Here is a 19367-nt window from a genome sequence, read left to right as displayed (position 1 = left end):
GTTTGCACCTGGTTATTTTCTTTAATTTCGTCTAGTTGCTTACCAATTCCAATTACCAGTCCTATTCACAGTGTTTGTAGACCATGAGTAAGAGTAATAGAGAAACAAGGCTTGTGGTGGAATACGAAAATGGTCCTCTTCCTGCTATGGACATGTTCCATTAAGCCTGAGTTTGGTTTAGACAATGAAACAGAGTCTAACGTTCATACTCAAATTTTCCCACTTTCTCAAGGCATTGAATCAATCTTGAACCAATTTTCAATTGCCAAATTTCTGATGAAATGTTATAACAATTTACAGTTAAATCAAGAGAATAAATGTAAAACCTGTTCCAGTAGTGATTAGACCGGTTAACATGCAACAATATTCTAGTTGTCACACAAAGCCTAATAACTGGGCAAGGGATCATAAAATCATTTTTCATTGTCGTTTCACAACATCAAACTTAAAAAATTATGCTGTGATGAAAGCGAATGAAAATGAAACTCTGTTCATGCTACAATTTCTTTTCATTTCAGGTAATTCAATTTATATTTATTTATATATATATATATATATATATTTTGGGGGGACTAGCATATATGTTGCGCCTGAAGTTCAAAGAGTTAACGAAACATATGAAATCTAGTTACTTTGTTAACAATTAGTCGTTTTCTTCCAAAATGGGTTCGAGCTTTGGCTTCCAATTTCTTGGAGATACAACAAAATAACCATTTCTTTTGTCAAGCCCTGCAAGTGTCACACCCCGCAAGGCCAAGGCTTGAGCACCAGCGCAAGGAGGCCAAACCCTCGGCCAGGCACCAGGTCACGAGAACAAGTCTTTGCTAGAATTGCCTGAGGTTAAGCCAAGGGACCTTGCGCCAGAAGGTTCTAGAGAGCTCCAGAATGATGGTGCGGGCAGTGAATATGAGAAGGCTATAGATAAGCATCACCCAGGCCAAAAGGGCGGGCACGAAACCTTCTGGAAGGATCAAGTGCGCAAATGGCTAGAAATACTATAACGCCTAGACAGTGAAGCTTCAAGAAGGCCTGGGCGTGGGCATTTTGCCAAGAGAGCCAGGAGACTTCTGGAACCAGTGCAGCATAGAGTGTCTGAAACCAGCACCCTTCTAGAGACTGCCAATCGATCTTGTATGTGTCTAGAGGCTTTGGAATGTAGATGATAGCCACACATAGGCCATGGGGGTTTATGTACAAATAGGGGTGCCCCCTCCCCTTAGGAACATGTATGAGAGTTAGTATTCTTGTAAGTCACTCAAGATACTCAAGCACATTTGTGAGAAGCCACATTTGTTTCCAGCAACAAAAGACTTTGTATTCTTTTCCCAATTGCTTTCTTTGTGTGCATACTCACTCAAATTTGTTAAAGGTTGACTTAGGCATACTTGAATATAAGTTTTCAGCCTAAGGTCGCACGATTGCTAGGCTCAAGACCAAAGCACGTGATAGTTGATATCAGAGCATGGTTTAGCGCACTTTCGATTCAAGACGATGTCTACTTCAGAAGTGAGTTATCAGCACGTTGAGGCGCAAGAGACTCGCGAGACTCGCACTACTGGAAAGGGCAAGAAAGGCGACATGATGTCGGCCTTTGATGCTCGGTTGGCCAAGGTGGAATTGGCCGTGGCTAAAATGCAAGACAAGCATGAAGACCAAGTGGAAGAGTTGGTCTCAACGGGAAGGGAGATCACGAAAGAGTTAAAACAAACTCTTGCCGAAGATATCGAAAGCCTTACCCATAAGAACTCCACCCTATAACCCCTGGTGAAGGCTATGAGGGAGGAGATGGAGCAACTCAAGAAGAGGCTCTCTGCGTGCGAGTTAGCCGTAGGAAGAGGCATACTCACAATGACTCCTAAGACGAGAGTGGAGGTTCCCAAGCCAAAGAAGTTCAAGGGAACACGGTCTACAAAGGACGTAGACAATTTCTTATGAGGCATGGAGCAATATTTTCGTGCAATGGGCATCAAGGAGGATGCTGCGAAGGTAAGCACCGCCTTTATGAATCTTGTGGATATTGTTATCCTATGGTGGCGTCATACGACTGAGGAGACTAGGCGCGAGGGTGCTGCCATTGAAGCATGGAAAGAGTTCCAAAGGGAGTTTAGGCAGCAGTTTTACCCACAGTATGCTGCAAAGGAGGCACACGCCAAGCTTCGATGGCTCACCCAACGGGGAGAGGTGCAGGAATATGTTCAAGAGTTCTCCAAACTTATGCTCCAAATTCCCAACCTTAGGGAAGACGAGGCACTTTTTGCATTCATGGATGTACTCAAGCCATGGGCCAAGCAAGAGTTAAGGAGGATGGGTGTTCAAGATCTCACCCAAGCCATGACAGCCACTAAATCCTTATTGGAATTCAAGAAAGAAGACAAGTCCCAGTCTTCCAAGCCTAAGGGCAAGGGCAAAGGTGGGGGAGATAAGGACAAGAGTAGAGGTGGCAAGCCCTCAACACACAAATGGAAGTCCAACAAGGAGTGGAACAAAAAAAGACCAAATGGCCAAAAAATAAACCCACAACTTATTTTCTGTGTGATGGTCTACACCGAGCCAGGGATTGTCCTAATAGAGCCAAGCTTATGGCCATTGTCACGGGGCATAAGGAGTAACCCGAGAATGAGAGATTGAAGCTTGGTTCGATCATGCTAAGTTCTACCTTAGCAGAAAATGGGCGTAAAAGAAAGTGGCTCATGTTTGCCGACGCTTTGTTACAGGCAAGCGCTTGAACGCCCTAGTAGACACAGGTGCGTCAAACCTTTTCATGTCTGAAGGAGTGGCCAAGAGACTTGGGCTTAAGGTAAAAAAAAAAGCCGGATGGATTAAGATCGTCAACTCCAAAGAGGTTCCTATTGTAGGCACAGCACAAGAAGTCGAGTTGCAGCTTGAAGCATGAAAAAACAAGGAATCCATCTAGGTAATCCCTCTCAATGACTATGAATTTGTTATCGATTTGGATTTCCTTGATAGTATCAATGCACTACTTATTCCCTTCGCCAATTGCATTTGCATCTTGGTCCAATGGTGCTAATACATTGTTTCGGTGAAGCGTGAGAAAGAGACTGAAACCAAGGCAATATCTGCCATCCAGCTCGCCAAGGGCATGCATAAGGAAGAGCCTACCTTTTTAGTGGCACTAAAGGAGGATGAGCCTCAAGGGCCAAACAACAACACCCCATTGGAAGTGCTAGAGGTGTCAAACTCCTTCAAGGATGTCGTGCCTGTAGAATTGCCCAAGAGGCTACCACCCAAGAGGGAGGTAAACCATAACGTAGAGCTAGTACCCGATGCCACGCCACCAGCCAGAGCCTCGTATAAGATGTCACCCCTAGAGTTACAGGAACTAAGGAGACAACTCAAGGAGCTTTTAGATACGGGGTTCATCAAGCCCTCTAAAGCTCCATATGGTGGACAAGTCTTCTTCCAAATGAAGCATGATGGATCATTACGGATATGCATCGACTATAGAGCTCTAAACAAACTTACAATGAAGAACAAGTATCCCATTCCCCTTATTGCCAACTTGTTCGATCAGTTAGGAAAAACACGATGGTTCACCAAGCTGGATTTAAGATCGGGATACTATCAAGTGAAGATAGTCGAAGGGGATGAATCGAAGATAGCATGTGTAACTCGTTATGGGGCATACCAGTTCCTGGTTATGCCTTTTGATCTCACGAATACACCTGTAACATTTTGCACCCTGATGAACAAAATACTACAACCTTTCCTTGATCAATTTGTTGTAGTATACCTTGATGACATTGTTGTCTATAGTCAGACGTTTGATAAGCATATGGATCACTTGTGACAAGTGTTCCAAGTATTAAAGGAGAATGAGCTGTATATAAAGAAGGAGAAATGTTCATTTGCCCAGCATGAGATCTCATTCTTAGGCCATATTATGGGAATGGTCGAATTCGGATGAATGATAACAAGGTCCAGGCCATACAAGAATGGAAGCTGCCAACCACGATCGTTCTTTAGCTTGGTGAACTACTATCGATGTTTTATAAAGGGGTACTCGACCATCACAACACCCTTAACTGATATGCTCAAGAATGGTCAAATTTGGGAATTGAGTCCCAAGAGCCAATAAGCTTTTGACCATCTAAAGTAAGCTGTCAACGAGAAGCTAGTCCTAGCTCTCCCCGACTACACCAAGCCATTTGAGGTACACATCGATGCATCTGAATTTACCATTGGTAGTGTATTGATGCAGGACTGGCACCCCATTGCCTTTGAAAGTAGAAAGCTCAATGAGACAGAGCCTCAATATATGGTCTAAAAGAAAGATATGACTGCCATGGTACATTGTCTACACACATTGAGGCATTACTTGTTGGAAAGCAAGTTCACAGTTATGACCGATAATGTAGCAACCAGCTACTTCCAAAATCAAAAGAAGCTTACTCCTAAACAAGCTCGTTAGCAAAATTTTCTAGTCGAGTTCGATTTCATCATAGAGTAAAGCCAGGAAAGGCCAATGTTGTGGTTGATGCACTCAATCGCAAGGCCAAACTAGTAGCAATTAGTAGGCCAGAAGGTCCTTTAGTGGCGCGTATCAAAGAAGGGCTGACCCAAGACCCCACAACCAAACCTTTAATTGAATACGCAAAACAAGGGAAAACTAGGCGATTTTGGTTCGAAGGTGATTTGCTCTACACGAAAGGGAACCGACTCTTTGTCCTACAGTTCAATAAGCTACGAAAAGAAGTCATGAATGAGTGTCATGACTCTAAATGGGCAGGCTATTCAGGTGTGCACCTCATCTTAGCCTTTATTGAGGACCAATACTATTGGCCTAGGATGAGAGACGATGTGGAGGCTTATGTTAAAACTTGCCTTGCATATCAACAAGACAAGATAGAACAAAAGTCACCAATCGGCCTCTTAGAACTATTGCCAGTTTTTGAGTGCCCATGGAATAATGTCTCCATAGACTTCATAATCGACCTATCCAAGGTGGACGGGTATAGCAGCATATATTTGTAATGGTGGATAGGTTCTCCAAGTATGAAACCTTCATACCAGCAACCAACGAATGCCCAGCAGAAGAAGCAGCCCAATTGTTCATCAAGAATGTGGTCAAATACTAGAGTGTTCTCCAATCCATCATCAATGATCGAAATGGATGGTTCACGGACAGGTTCTGGAATGAGCTATTCAAGCTCTTAGGATCGGACTTGAGATTCTTCACCACGATGCACCCTCAAACGGATGGGTAGACTAAGAGAACGAATGCCTTATTGAAAGTATATCTTCGGCACTATGTTAGTGCCTCACAATGAAACTGGCCCAAACTGCTAGATGTAGCTCAGTTCTCCTATAACCTTCAGTGGAGCAAGGTTACACATCAAAGTCTATTTGAGATCGTGACCGGACAACAGCCATTTACACCGAGTGTGATTATCACAGGGTACACGAGATCAACTCCAGCAGCCTACAAGTTTGCCAAGGCATGGTAAGAACAAACCGATCTAGCTCGAGTATGTCTGTACAAGGCAGCAAAACGATCGAAAAAATGGGCTGATCAAAAGCGACGAAATGTGCAATATCAAGTAAGAGACTTGGTACTGGTCAATCTACAGGTGTTACGAAATTGAATGATGCACAAAGGGCTTACTCAAAGATATGAAGGTCTTTTTAGAGTTCTAAAACGAATAGGCAAAGTTGCATATAAGCTTAAGCTTCCCCCAAGGCTCAAGGTACACCCGATCTTCCATATAAGTATGCTCAAATCATATCACGAAGACTTGGATAATCCCACTCGAGGCCAATCAAAGAAAGCACCAGTAGGCATTAAGGCCTCTTATGACCAAGAGGTTAAATGCATCTTAGCAGACAGCATGGTGCGATAGAAACAGCACATGCCCAGGCTCAAATACTTAGTAAAATGGAAAGATCAGCCAGATAATGAGATAAGTTGGGAGTCAGCAGAGGCATTGTGATAATTCCAAGAATAGATCGATAAGTTCCATGAAGTAAATGTGACGACGGCGTCGACGGAACAAGAGGGGGAGAATGTCACACCTCGCAAGGCCAAGGCTTGAGCATCAGCGCAAAGGGGCCAAACCCTCGGCTAGGCACCAAGTCACGAAATAAGTCTCTGTCAGAATTGCCTAAGGTTAAGCCAAAGGACCTTGCGCCAGAAGATTCTAAAGAGCTCTAGAATGATGGTGCGGGTAGTAGACATGAGAAGGCTCTAGATAAGCATCACCCAGGCCAAAGGGGCAAGCATGAAACCTTCTGGAAGGGCCAAGTGCGCAAATGGCTAAAAATACTGTAACGCCCAGACAATGAAACTTCAGAAAGGCTTGGGTGTGGGAATTCTACTAGGAGAGCCAGGAGACTTCTGGAACCAGTGCACTATAGAATGTTTGTACCCAGCACCCTTCTAAAGACTGCCAACCAACCTTGTATGTGTTTAGAGGCCTTGGAACCCTTTAGAATGTAGATGATAGCCACACATAGGCCATAGGGGTTTATGTATAAATAGGGGTGCCCTCTCCCCTTAGGAACATGTATGAGAGTTAGTGTTCTTATAAGCCACCCAAGATACTCAAGCACATTTGTGTAAAGCCATATTTGTTTCGAGCAACAAAAGACTTTGTATTCTTTTCCCAATTGTCTTCTTTGTGTGCATACTCACTCAACTTTGTTAAAGACTGATTTAGGCATACTTGAACATAAGTTTCCAGCCTAAGGCCGCATGATTGCTAGGCTCAAGACCAAAGCACGTGACACAAGAACCTCCTCCACTGATATTTGCTTCGTCAACAATTGCCGAAGCTCTCGCTTCGTTATAACCACTTTTATTCTCTTAACACCACTGATTTGTTGTGTATCAGCCACGGTTGAATTAGTTTCAGGAGTTGGAGTTCCAACAGGATCAACTAAAGGAAGAATGTAGTAAAACTTCCCCATCTTCAACTCGTGGTTAAGAAGGTCCGCCACCGTCTTTGATAAACCAATACCCAAGCCTGAAAATTTCACCAATACATCTTTAACATGAAGCGGTGCTCTGAACTCTAATGCCTTCTCATCCATCTTCACCACCTGCAGAACTTTCAGATCAGGCTTGGCATTGACAGCTCTTAGGCAAGAATCTTCACTCGATCTAAGAAGAGCCCAACAATTACCCATTTAGCTTCAAAAAAAATTAGAGTCAAGAAGAGATATTGTCCCATGGGATATCGGGTTGCAATAGAGGAATCGGGTTGCAATAGAGGAAAGAACCTTAAATTTATTAAAAGTCATCTCTCGAAAAAGATGTGTGAATCATTTGGACTAAACTTTAAATTCAAAAGTGTGATGAATTTGAAATCATCAAACACATATATAATTAATTGATTCAATCATTTATTTAACTTGATAAATTTGATTCAACTCAAATTAAGTTTTAGAAAATTTTTGAAGTTTCAATTCAACTTGATTCGGCCAAAAAAATTATTAATGCATTAGAATATTTATTTAATTTTAATTTTAAAATATATTTAATATTTAAATATTTTAAAAAATTTTAACCTTACTAAGACAAAGTAAGACAAACAGAAAAAGACTGATCTAAACATCAACAAGGCCTAACCCGACCCAACCTATTAACATAATGGACCAAACCCTTATAGGAAGCATCGGCCGCCATACGACCATGGGCATGCCCAAAACTTTAACAAAACTCAAAACTCAATATGTGCACTGACATGATTTATCAAATTAAGTTTGTTAATTACTACTTTACTACTACATAGAGGTTTAGACTTTTGACTTGCTTCTCAAACTTAAGGTATGATAAACGAAATCAGCAACTTCGTCACTTATTTTCTATACTTAAACTAGTATAGAAACTATTTATGATGTTCTCTTTTTTTTTTTTTTTTTGGATGTGAAAACTATCCAAATGCAAAATTTTCACTAATTGGATTTATTTTCAAACTTTCATTACATGATTTTATTTTCTATTTGATTATCATGTTTTCATGAATAATAAGATCCATAATCATTTTTTCTAATTATTTTTTTTATATTTAAAGTTATCAAAGTATAAATCTTTTCGACTGATACTAAAATTAAAATTTTAATATTTTATCAACTATTGACATATTCTTTTAATCATTGAGGACTGGGGTCAATATATAGTTGTTTATACTGTTAACTATCACATAGAAAATTCGTAGGCTAAAACAACGGTTTGTCTCATACAACAGGACCGAATCGGAAGCACGTTCTTTCGATTTGCATTAGAAAGAATAACTTAATTACAAGTATTTATTATCCAACAAAATATATATATATAAAATAAAATAAAAAGGAAGAAGAATAGGTTATAAATTGCTGAATGAGCGGCTGTTGAAGCGGTAGAGAAGGTGACCGTCAACGAATATGTCTTTTAATAATGACTTCTAAAACATCTATACTACTACGTACATATTCCACAGGTAATAAATTACTCTCTCTCTCTCTCCATATATATATATATATATATATACATATATATATATGTGCATTATTCATTTGATCAATAATTTTATGTATAGTAATACATGGAAAAGGAATATATGCATAAACAAATTACAGCAGACGAGGAAAGAAGAAAGCTGGAGAGTTGGATACAGCAAGGCATTTATCTTTGGACCCATTTTAAAGTATGGTAAGTATTAATTTATTAAATAAAAAATGAAAACGGAAATAAAGGTGTTTGTATTTAATTTCATAGGAAATTCCCCTTAATTTCTTCTTTTTTTTTTTTTTTTGCGCCCACTTGTACCCTAAAATCTACAATAATAGTACAAGGGTTTTCCCTATTTGTTTGGGTGATAGGTTGTGTAGGTTTTCTTTTTGTTTACTCCAATTTTCATACCTCTAAACAGTGATAACTTTCTCGTTTAGGGTATCTTTGTTGGGAGATCTAAGGTGAGTTGGCTGTGGAAATCTAGGAAGGTTTTGATAGGAAAAGATACGAGAGATAAGCAAAAGCTTATTGATTGAAGTTGTTGTGGAGGGTTGATGTGATTGCTTTCACTCCATTATTTTGTCAGCCAACGGCTCTTTCTCACTTGTCTTCCCTTTTCCCGGTGTATTTTGGCTTTTAGGTGCTGATTCTCGCCTGGGTTCTTTCCATGTCTGAGCCAGGGCCAAATAAGATGGCGGGTGAAACCAATGCCACAGAGTTTGGTGACACGACTTACACCAAGATATTTGTCGGAGGTTTGGCTTGGAAGACTAAAACAGAGACCTTGAAACGTTATTTTGAGCAGTTCGGAGGGATAATAGAAGCTGTAGTTATTAATGATAAAAGTACAGGAAGATCAAAAGGTTATGGCTTTGTAAGCACGTTCCCTCTATCTTTCTCTTTTTTCGCCTCTTTATCTGACTTTTTATTTTTGTCAATTTTGGGATTTTCAACTTAGTTTTGATTATGGTATTCTAGGTGACGTTCAAGGATGCTGATTCAGCGATGAGGGCTTGCTATAATCAATTTCCTGTGATTGATGGAAGAAGAACAAACTGTAATATTGCATCTTTTGGTGCTCAAAAGAATCATCCAACTTCTGCCTCACCGCGTGGTAATCATTTAACCCCTTAATCAGCCATCGAACCGTACATAAATATGGCAGTTGGGATTGTGGATGATTGTTTCATTTTGCATATATATTTTGCTGCTCTCCGTCTCCTTGCGTTTACATTTATTTATTGCTATTGTGATCGGCTTGTATGTTTTGCTTAAAAAGTTACAGTGATGGAGAAATTTATCCCACCACCTCGAGTCATGGCACCTTCCAGGGCTGGTACTTGGGCATTTCACCGTCAACTTATCCCGCAATACGCATTTCCTTATTCCGCTCACGGGTAGATCAGATTCAAAACCTACCAGCATGGCTTAATATTGTTTGAAAATTGAAATGCTTTACTATAAATTCTTATTTCAATTTGTAGTTTACTGTTCTAAATGCTTGCCCTTAAAATTCAGGTATCCAGGTTATACACAGTACATTCATCCAATGGTTAGTCTCTTATTCACACTTTAGAACAGTGAATGCAATTTGCAATTCAGAATTTGTGGAGTTTCACTAAAATCTTAATGTATTTTTGCCGACATGGTCATTGCAACTGAAATCCTTGATGCTTATGTTTAATCATTACAAACGTGTAGGATACTTTGATTTGAAATTAGTTGTTTTTTGCAGAACTATTACAATGTATACGAAGGGCAACACTTCCAATCCCATTATACCACCGCGACATCTGGATCCCCTGGAGTCTACTTGACTTACTTCCCACTCTATCCCCAGCATGGACAGAGCAGCCCAAGTCAGTATCCCAAAATCACACCGTATCCTTACTCATCTCAGCAGTACCTCTCATTTGGAACCTTAACACTTCCTCCATCAGCCTCTCCATCATTGGTTGCTCCTACCGGTTGAGTTATCTAAATATTTATTGTTCCTTTATTCGCATTGCTTTACTTGGTGGTGGGATTAGCATGAAATTGGTCTTATTATAACATTTAGCTTCGTTTACAATGCAGCTGCACCAGCCACAGTAGAAGTTACCGGCATGCCAGGAACTTCTGCGCAAAATTTATCAGTGTAATGCCAGTGACTCGAATTAAAATTTCATAACTGGGGTCTGTAGGAAACACTGGAAATGATACAAACAAAGAAGTCAACTGAATACTCTCTACAAGCAGAAAAGAAAGGGAAGGCGTTTTACATTTTACTTTTTTCACAAAATCACACCTCAATATGGCAAAGACTAGAGAAGCATTCAAGACTAAATGACAGAATAAGTTTTTTTTTTTTTTTGACATTTTTAGCTTTGCTATTTGGATATATATTCTTTTTGACATGCCACATTTTACACACTTTTCTCTACCCTTTTAAGGAATACATTTAGAGGTCATTTAGTTCGAAAAAAGGTTAGATTATTCTCCAATTTTTACTTTTTATAATGTGATTTTCATATTTAGTTTACGGTATTTAATATCTTAGGGTATTTTAAAATTTTTAACAATATCAAATATCTCAAAATCAAAAATTTACCTCTTTCCATAGCTTTTTAAGATTTCGAGAGAAAAATTAATTTTGTTTCACATTTAATCTCAATAACAAATTTTTTTTGGTCTCTTTCACCATTGAAAAACAACGTAATTGTATGATAAATGGAGACCATTCTGATATGAAAATATTACTGATAGTCACACAATTGGACAAAGGTGCAATCATACAATTTGACACTTACGTAATATATTACATATAATAAAAACAATGTTTTTAGAAAAACAAACATAATAGATAATTTTAATATTTATTTTTAAAATTTACTTTTATTTTAAAAAGCACTATGTTTTTATATTTGAAACATAGTAGATTAATTAAAATAATAACAAAATAAATAAATATTTTCATATCAATAATGTTTCTTATGTAAGAAACGTAATAATTAATATATATTAAAAATATTTATGACATTTAAAAACATAATCTTTGCTAAGAAAAATCATGTTTATTAGTTTAAAAATGTAGTTGATAATCTATCAAATACCATTTTTTTCATTTCAAAACATGATTGATAATGAATAAAAAAATACATTTGAAAATTTATTTTAATTAGATTTGTTATATCATAAACGTAGTTTTTGAACTATAAAGATCACTTTTTTTTTATATAAGAAATGTATTCATTGAACACATTACAAAAATCATGTTTCTAACATACAAAACATAGTGGATAATCATTCAAAGACCACATTTTTTATTTTCAAAACATAGTTTTTGAACACATTACAAATATCATGTTTCTAACACAAAAAACTTGGTTGATAATCATTTAAAAATCATGTTTTTTTGTTTTCAAAACATTGTTGATAATGAATAAAAAAGTTACATTTAAAAAATTGTTTAACTACATTTCTTATATCATAAACGTAGTTTTTGAACTACAAAAATCATATTTCTAACATAAAAATCGTAATTTAACACATTATAAAAATTACGTTTGATATAAAAACGTAATGGATAATCATTCAAAGATTACATTTTTACTTTCATAAACTTAGTTATTGTAAATTTTTTTTAATCAAAAACTACGTTCTTAATTTTATTTTATATATATATATATATATTGTTCTTAATAAACTAACTTATTTTAAATATTATAAAAATAAAAAATTTTCTTTATTTTAATTTTTTAATGATTATCATAAGTTTAATTTTACATAATAAGCAGTTGAAATGTTGATTACTTATTATTCACATATAATGAAAATCATTATAATAAAAAACTTTTATTACATAATCTAATTTTTTTTCAATCAAACATAAGAATTTACCATTCTAATAACATAAAAAATCACCAATTATCAATATCCACACTTATCTAAAAATCACCTTCCCTCCCAACATTCAAGATTTTACACTCTTTAAATTCATATCTTAAATGATACCTCAATGTTTCTTATAGCAAACCATAAATGTTCGCATTATTGTCCATGAATTCATTGAAAGCAATACTGGGTCTGAATTATGAAAAAGGAAGAGACAGCTTGGGTCTTGCTTGGCTTCTCAGTTCATCATTGTTTTCCTTCGTTTTGCAGTGTATTAGGGAATCACTCTGTCCCCCTTATGGTATGTCCAAAGAGTTAAAAAAGTAAATCACATCTTTCGCATTTTTATCTTTCCATTGTCCATCTTTTGCATATCCAACTATCGGGATTCATGAAGTTTATGTCGGGAATCCAAGAAAAGGCCCACACAAACTAAATAATCATTGAGTGCATTGGGTTGCTTGTTCCATGTTCCATGATTGTGCATATATATATAATTAAAATTAATTTGCTTGCTTCTACTTTTTCAAATGCTGCGTAGAAAAAGACCATTACGCAACGAATCCCCGCTCGAGGAAGCAGGATAATTGGTCCACAGTACTCCACCGGACCGGAAAAAGGCAAATACCAACTTTTCAAATAAGTTTGTGGCTGCTCGAGGTTCCTAAAACTCAAAGGCATAAAATGCGAACATTACCTAACAATGCCTAACATATTTTGTGGTTGAAATGAAACACTTGGTTTTTATATATTAACAGTGTGATTTTATAATTTCATATTAGATAATTTTCCTATTATTATTATTATTCTTCCATATCCTTAGGAAGAATCTTATTTTAACGATCTGATCAAGTCAAAGTGTCATGCCCATTTAAAGGAACCACCATTTTTTACCAATATGAGGGGGAAAAAAAAAAAAAAACAATGTTAAAATACACAATGATGGAATTCCCCAGAAGTTTTCTATGAATATCTCCATGGCTTTTGGCACTCGTTCAATCTGATAGTAATTTGTTCCAAGACTAAATTTGAAGCTTTTATTAAAATTCTTGCCTTGTTGTAGATTTATTAAGATTAGTAAAATTTTAAAGCACCCTTGAACAGCCAAAGCGAAATGCCATTTATCTACATTTATCTGATTTGGAGGCAATTTGCTGCTGCAAAAATTATGTAATGAAAGATAGATCCTTAAAATGATGAACGAAGTGATACAGCTAAGATTGATGAGGTTGAATATTGTTTTTAATAATATAAATAAAGATTTATGCATGAAATGAGGTTCAAGAAAGGATATATCATTTATTATTTATATATATAAATGTAAATTATAATAATATTAAAACTAATCGACTTAAATATTTTTTTATATTTTTAAGTTAATAAATTAATCATTAATATATAACTTTTGTTAATTTATTTAAATATAATTTAAATTCAAAAAAATTATAAATAAAGTCTATATGAAATTAAACTATTTAAAATTTTAAAATTTTAATTCTAAAAGTGTTAAAAGCAATTGAATAAAATACCCTTATAAATTTTTTTATAAAATTTTAATTTAAATGAATTTTCTTTTTTATTATTAGAGTCCTTTTTATAATTAGACTCAAAAAGTATTAAAACTGATTAAATAAAATTCTAATTTAAAAAATGTTAAAAGTGATTAATCACAATACCATTAGTAAATTTTTTATTAATTTTAATTTTAATTTTTTTATTATTAGAATTTTTATAATTAAACATTTAGATTCATATTAACATAGAAAATATGACTTTCACATTAAATAAAAATATAAATAGAATGATATGAAAACTTATTATCAGCTAACTATCTATCTATATCTATATATAAAACTATGAACTCCAAAACTGTTAAAAGTAATCGACCTACATACCCCTATGAATTTTTAATTAGAAAATTAATCTTTAAATATAGAAATTTTATTAATTAATTTAAGTTTAATTTAAATCCATTAAAATAAAAATATAGTCAATATAAAATTAAACTACTTAAATTTTTTATTCTAAAAGAATTAAAAGCAATTGAATAAAATATCCTTAGTAATTTTTTTAATTTTAATTTAAGTGAATTTTTTTGTTTATTATTAGACTCATTTTTTATTATTAGACTCAAAAAGTGCTAAAAGCAATTAAGTAAAACACCCTTAATAACATTTTAATTCCAAAAATATTTAAAATGATTTATTAAAATATCATTAGTAATTTTTTTTATAAATTTTACTTTTAAATAAATTTTTTATTATTGTTATAATTTTTTAATCATTTTTTACTCATAGTAAGACATAAAATATGATTTTCACATTAAATAACAATACAAATTATCAAAACTTATTAGAGTGTATAGGAACAAGACAATTATATAAACTTTGTTTCTTTATTATTGTAAAGACAATTGCATGTATAGTTTATGTTAATAAATGAATTTATTAAAAATAATCATAATTAACTCATTAAAACATTTTTTAATTTTTTTCTTTTCAATTTTTTTTGTTTTAATTGATTCACTAAGTTTATATGTATATAAATGATTTTATTGTTTGTATTTTTATGAATTGATTATTTGATTATTGGTGACATAATTAAATCTTTTTAGTCTCTTGAAATAATTTTTTAATATATATTATTTTTATAATTTAGCCTACCTTTATAATTAGTTTGTCTTTTATATTTTTTATCTTTAGAATTTTATAATTGTTATGCCAATGAATAAAAATTAATATCAAATCAAATGCAAATCATACACACTTACAAAAACTAATATCAAATCAAATACAAATCATACACACATTCCACCAACAATTAGTATTATATGATCAATTGAATACTTTAAACACTTCAATTGGACTTTTCACCTATAGAATTAGATGATTGAGAGGTGTAAAGCTACCAGTAGCTTACGACAAAATTTTCATAAGAATTGTTCACTTTGATTAATTTCTATTTTAAGATGATTTAATCTTTCTCGATTGTATTAAATTTCTTGCCTTTTCTAGTTATCTAGGTGGTTCAGTAAATTATTATAAGTGAAGAATTCTCAAATAAAGTAAGATTAATTGCTTTTGGTGAACTCTTTCAAGATGTAACAAAATTCATTAGAATAATCTTTTAAATATGTTTATGCAAAAGTTACATTCATTCATAAAAGTTTATGTTGTTAATGTTAAAAATGAAATCATTATAAATTATATAGGTGCTACATAGCAAGTTTGTTATTATGAGAATTAGATTTTTCTTTAGAAAAAAACATGACAAATATCAAGGTTAGAAATTTTCTTTCATTATAATTTTTAAAATTATATATTTAAATATTTTTATATAATAAAAATTTATGCATAAAAAATTTTACGAATAAAACAAAAATTAAGCTTTCAATTGGTAGAACATACAATTACATTCAATTGATGAAAACACCAATGAAAAATTATCCTAAGCCAAAAAAATAAAATAAAATAAAAGATTAATTGGTTATGCATAAATTTATCTTCTCCGTATAACAAATAAGGTTTGTTCTATTTGATATTTCAATAAAGAATATACAAATGTATTGATTTAAATAATTTTTAAGATTAATATGAAACACTTTTATTAGGAAAAGCATTCTATATTCCTTTATTTTCTCAAGTATATCACTTAGAAAATGTTCACTGTTGTATCAAAAATTTTAAAGTTACCATATTAAGTAATATTTATTCAAAAACATTGAAATTCATCAAATTAATTATCGATATTACATTTAATATAAAAATATTATTATAAAATATAATTTAACTAAACTTAAAAGTGATTTAAGGACAATTATTTACAAAATTTATTTGATAAATTTTTATTTAATTGTTTATTTAGTATTTTAATCATTTTAAATTTTGACTTGTTAGGATCATCAATCAATTAGGTTAAATCAAGCTTTATTATCTACTTCTATTTATAGTATACTTAATTATTCACTTATGCACATAAACAAATTTACTCAATAATTGACGCATGTTTTTCTTTATTTAAAAAGCTGGATTCAAATCATTATAAATCTAAATTAAAAAGTGTACTAAATTATTGATAATTGTAATTTTGCATAAAAAATATTTTTAATCCAACCACAAAGACAATAAAAAAGAGACATTAAAGATGAAGAAAAAAAATTAAATAAGAAATTTTTAAATTGTTATTAAAGATGAATAAGAAATATTAGATTCTAATTGGATTAATATTTCAATTCGAATTTAAGAAATGTTTATTCATTTCGGGTTTTAAATAACTACTAATTTATTGAATTTTTAAAATCAATTAAAATCGAGTCAAGTTAGTTTATATTTATAATTATGTGTATTATATTAATTTTTAATTAAATTAAAATTTAATATGAGTAAAATTTTGTGTATACTCAATTTGAGTTTTAAATTGTTTAAAGTTTAGGTTGATCGATCATGTTATTTTAAGTTATACTTTTATAAAATTGGTAATAAATTTCAAAATAAAATGAAAACACAACATAGTGAAAATTTAAGTGCAAAAGTTATGAAAATACTAATGATAATTCTAGAAGAAAATCTTTAGACCTAAGTCTTGCAAATATATCTTTTTTTAAGAATTTTGAAATTCATATTGCAAAAATGTTAATCTAAACCAATGAATTTATAATCACTAATTTGCTAATCAAATTTCTACTATATAGGTTAAAAGAAGCAAGCCAAACATTTCATTTGAAAAACTTAGTAACTCATATTATTTACTCTTTGCAAATGTAGAATATGAATGGTATCAAAATATCAAGAAAGTCATCTTGAATGATAGTAATAAGAACAAAAAAACAATTAAAAATATATTATCTTTTCATTTAGTAGAATAAATTTTTAAAGGAGAATAAGAAAGTGATTATTGTGAATTTAATTTTTTTTAAAATTGTTGTCTATTTGTTTTTTTTTTTTATAAATTTTTTTAGTAAATTTTTTTCATTACTTTTATCATATATATAGCAAAATTTTATCAAAATTATATACTTAAAGATAGAAACATATGGCAAATTTTATTACTTTGATACTTAAAGACAAGACACTTTAAAATTTTTAATTTTTTATATGTAGTTGTACTTCGCTAACAGATATAAAAATAAATAAACTAATCATTCAATGAAATCATAAATATTATCTTAATATGTATTATTTTATCATGAACAAAAAATTAGAAGAATATCTTAAAAATATTGACTTAATATATATTGTATATATTTATTTAATTTAGTTTTGATGCTTGCATTTGTATAAAGAATTATGATTTTTTTTTGTGCTAAAAAAATAATGGCTAGAAAGAATTATGATTTTAACTTATTATTACATGTTAAACTATGGATAGCAAATTAAAAGCATTTACTCATTGCTTAACTTTAAAGTCATCTACTATTAAACATTTTCTTACTATCTTTCTTTACCTTATAAATTATACTATTTAGCATAAATTATGGTTACTTTTTTTTAAATATGTGTAAATCAATGATAGCATAATAGTAGTAATTGATAATTTAATAATTAATCAGTAATAGATTAATAGTAAATCATGAATAACTTAGTAGTAAATTAGTGACAACTTAATAGTAAATGAATGATAATTTTGTAGTCATTAATTAATAACTTAATAGTAAATCAATAATAATATAATAGTAAATGTATAATAACTTAGTAGTAAATCAATTACAATATAATTGTAAATGCATAATAAAATAGTGATAATTTAAGTATAACTTATTAAAAATAAGTTATAGCTTAATAGTTAATTATTGATAATTGTAAATTAATGACAATTTAATAATAAATCAATTTCAGTTAATAATAATTAATTGATAGTAGTAAATCATAAATAATTTAGTGATAAATCAATGATAAATTAGCAGTAAATAATTTATAATTTAGTAGTTAATCATTAAAAATTTAAACATAAATTAGGATAATTTAGTAGTAAATCATTTATAACTTAATAGTTAATCAGTGGTAACTTGATAGTAAATCATGGATAATTTAAAATCAATAATAATTTGACAATGAATCATGGATAATTTTGTAATAAATCATTGATAATTTAGTAATAGATTATTGATAACTAAATAGTAAATTGACAATATAATAGTAAATCAGTAATAACGTAGTAGTAAATTACTATAACTTAATTGTAAATTATGGATAATTTAATAGTACATTAGTTAATTATTGATAATTTTGTGATAAATTATCAATAAATTAATAGTAAATTAGTTATAATTTCATAATATATTATCAATAATTTAGTAGCAAATTATCAATAATTTAAAAGTAAATAATTCATAGCTTAATAGAAAATCATTCATAACTTAATGGTAAATCATTGAAAGTTTAGTCATAAATCACGAATAACATAATAATAAATCAAAGATAACTTAATTATCAATCATTGATAACATTTTTTACTTGAAGTTGTCAAGGAATGACCCTAATTATTAGCATAAATGAAGTTAAAACTTTCGTCTTAGGGGTTAGAATAAACTTACCACTAACCTATTTAATAAAAAATTTAACAAAAAAATTAGAATAAACTTACCATAAACCTTTTCAATAAAAAATTTAACAAAAAAATTCTAAATTTGAATTAAGTAATAATACTATAACACAAAAAAAAAAATTATCTCATATATTATTAGTTGTAGACACCCAATTTGGTCCAGGCCCGGATCAATTGAGCTTGGTCCAAATGGATAATCCTAATTTGACTTTTATTTTGTATTTTATATTATTTTTATTTTATATTTTTTCTTCCTTTGTATCTTATGTATTTATTATTTATTTATTTATTATTACTATGTATTAATATATGTATATCTTTATTTATTTTTTTTTCTATTAATATTTATATGTATTTTATTTATCTAGTCATATATTTATTATTATATTATAATTTATTTATTATTTTTTTATTTATCTTGTAATATTTTTTATTTATCTTATTTTTTTTTAATTATCTGTTATTTTTTTCTTCTTTTTTTTGTTTATCTGATTTTTTTTTG

The 19367-nt window shown here is 31.3% G+C and overlaps 2 protein-coding genes across 4 annotated transcripts; one reads left to right on the top strand and one right to left on the bottom strand.

The window, feature by feature from the left end:
• Window positions 1-6699: 6699 nt before the first annotated feature.
• LOC149516183 (uncharacterized) lies at window positions 6700-7143 on the bottom strand. Its single transcript, XM_089768255.1, has one exon. It carries the CDS (start codon window positions 7141-7143, stop codon window positions 6700-6702), a length of 444 nt encoding a protein of 147 aa, XP_089624381.1.
• A 1171-nt stretch (window positions 7144-8314) lies between these two features.
• LOC111290720 (uncharacterized) lies at window positions 8315-11068 on the top strand. Of its 3 annotated transcripts, none has more exons than XM_022882162.2 (8): window positions 8315-8435; window positions 8535-8647; window positions 9090-9323; window positions 9428-9563; window positions 9735-9846; window positions 9968-10001; window positions 10185-10416; window positions 10526-11068. In XM_022882162.2, exons 2-8 carry the CDS (start codon window positions 8645-8647, stop codon window positions 10588-10590), a joined length of 816 nt encoding a protein of 271 aa, XP_022737897.2. In that variant the 5' UTR covers window positions 8315-8435; window positions 8535-8644; the 3' UTR covers window positions 10591-11068. The 3 variants fall into 3 exon arrangements, with proteins under 3 accessions (XP_022737897.2, XP_022737896.2, XP_022737898.2); XM_022882161.2 differs by having other exon boundaries at window positions 8319-8435; window positions 9729-9846; window positions 10526-11057; XM_022882163.2 differs by lacking the exons at window positions 8315-8435; window positions 8535-8647 and adding an exon at window positions 8782-8910 and having other exon boundaries at window positions 9729-9846; window positions 10526-11056.
• The last annotated feature ends 8299 nt before the right edge of the window (window positions 11069-19367 follow it).

Source organism: Durio zibethinus, chromosome 11 (assembly GCF_047325235.1).
Source record: "Durio zibethinus cultivar Kanyao isolate XHJ-2024 chromosome 11, ASM4732523v1, whole genome shotgun sequence".
Classification (NCBI taxonomy): Eukaryota; Viridiplantae; Streptophyta; class Magnoliopsida; order Malvales; family Malvaceae; genus Durio; species Durio zibethinus.
Note: the sequence above shows the minus strand (reverse complement) of the source record. Positions and strands in the feature narration are given on the sequence as shown.

Excerpts from the sequence above, each read along its gene's own strand:
- LOC149516183 (XM_089768255.1), bottom strand. The coding sequence starts at position 7,143 with ATGGGTAATTGTTGGGCTCTTCTTAGATCGAGTGAAGATTCTTGCCTA.
- LOC111290720 (XM_022882161.2), top strand. Across the intron at positions 9,847-9,967 it reads TTTCCTTATTCCGCTCACGG|GTATCCAGGTTATACACAGT; the intron begins GTAGATCAGATT and ends CTTAAAATTCAG. Across the intron at positions 10,002-10,184 it reads CACAGTACATTCATCCAATG|AACTATTACAATGTATACGA; the intron begins GTTAGTCTCTTA and ends TGTTTTTTGCAG.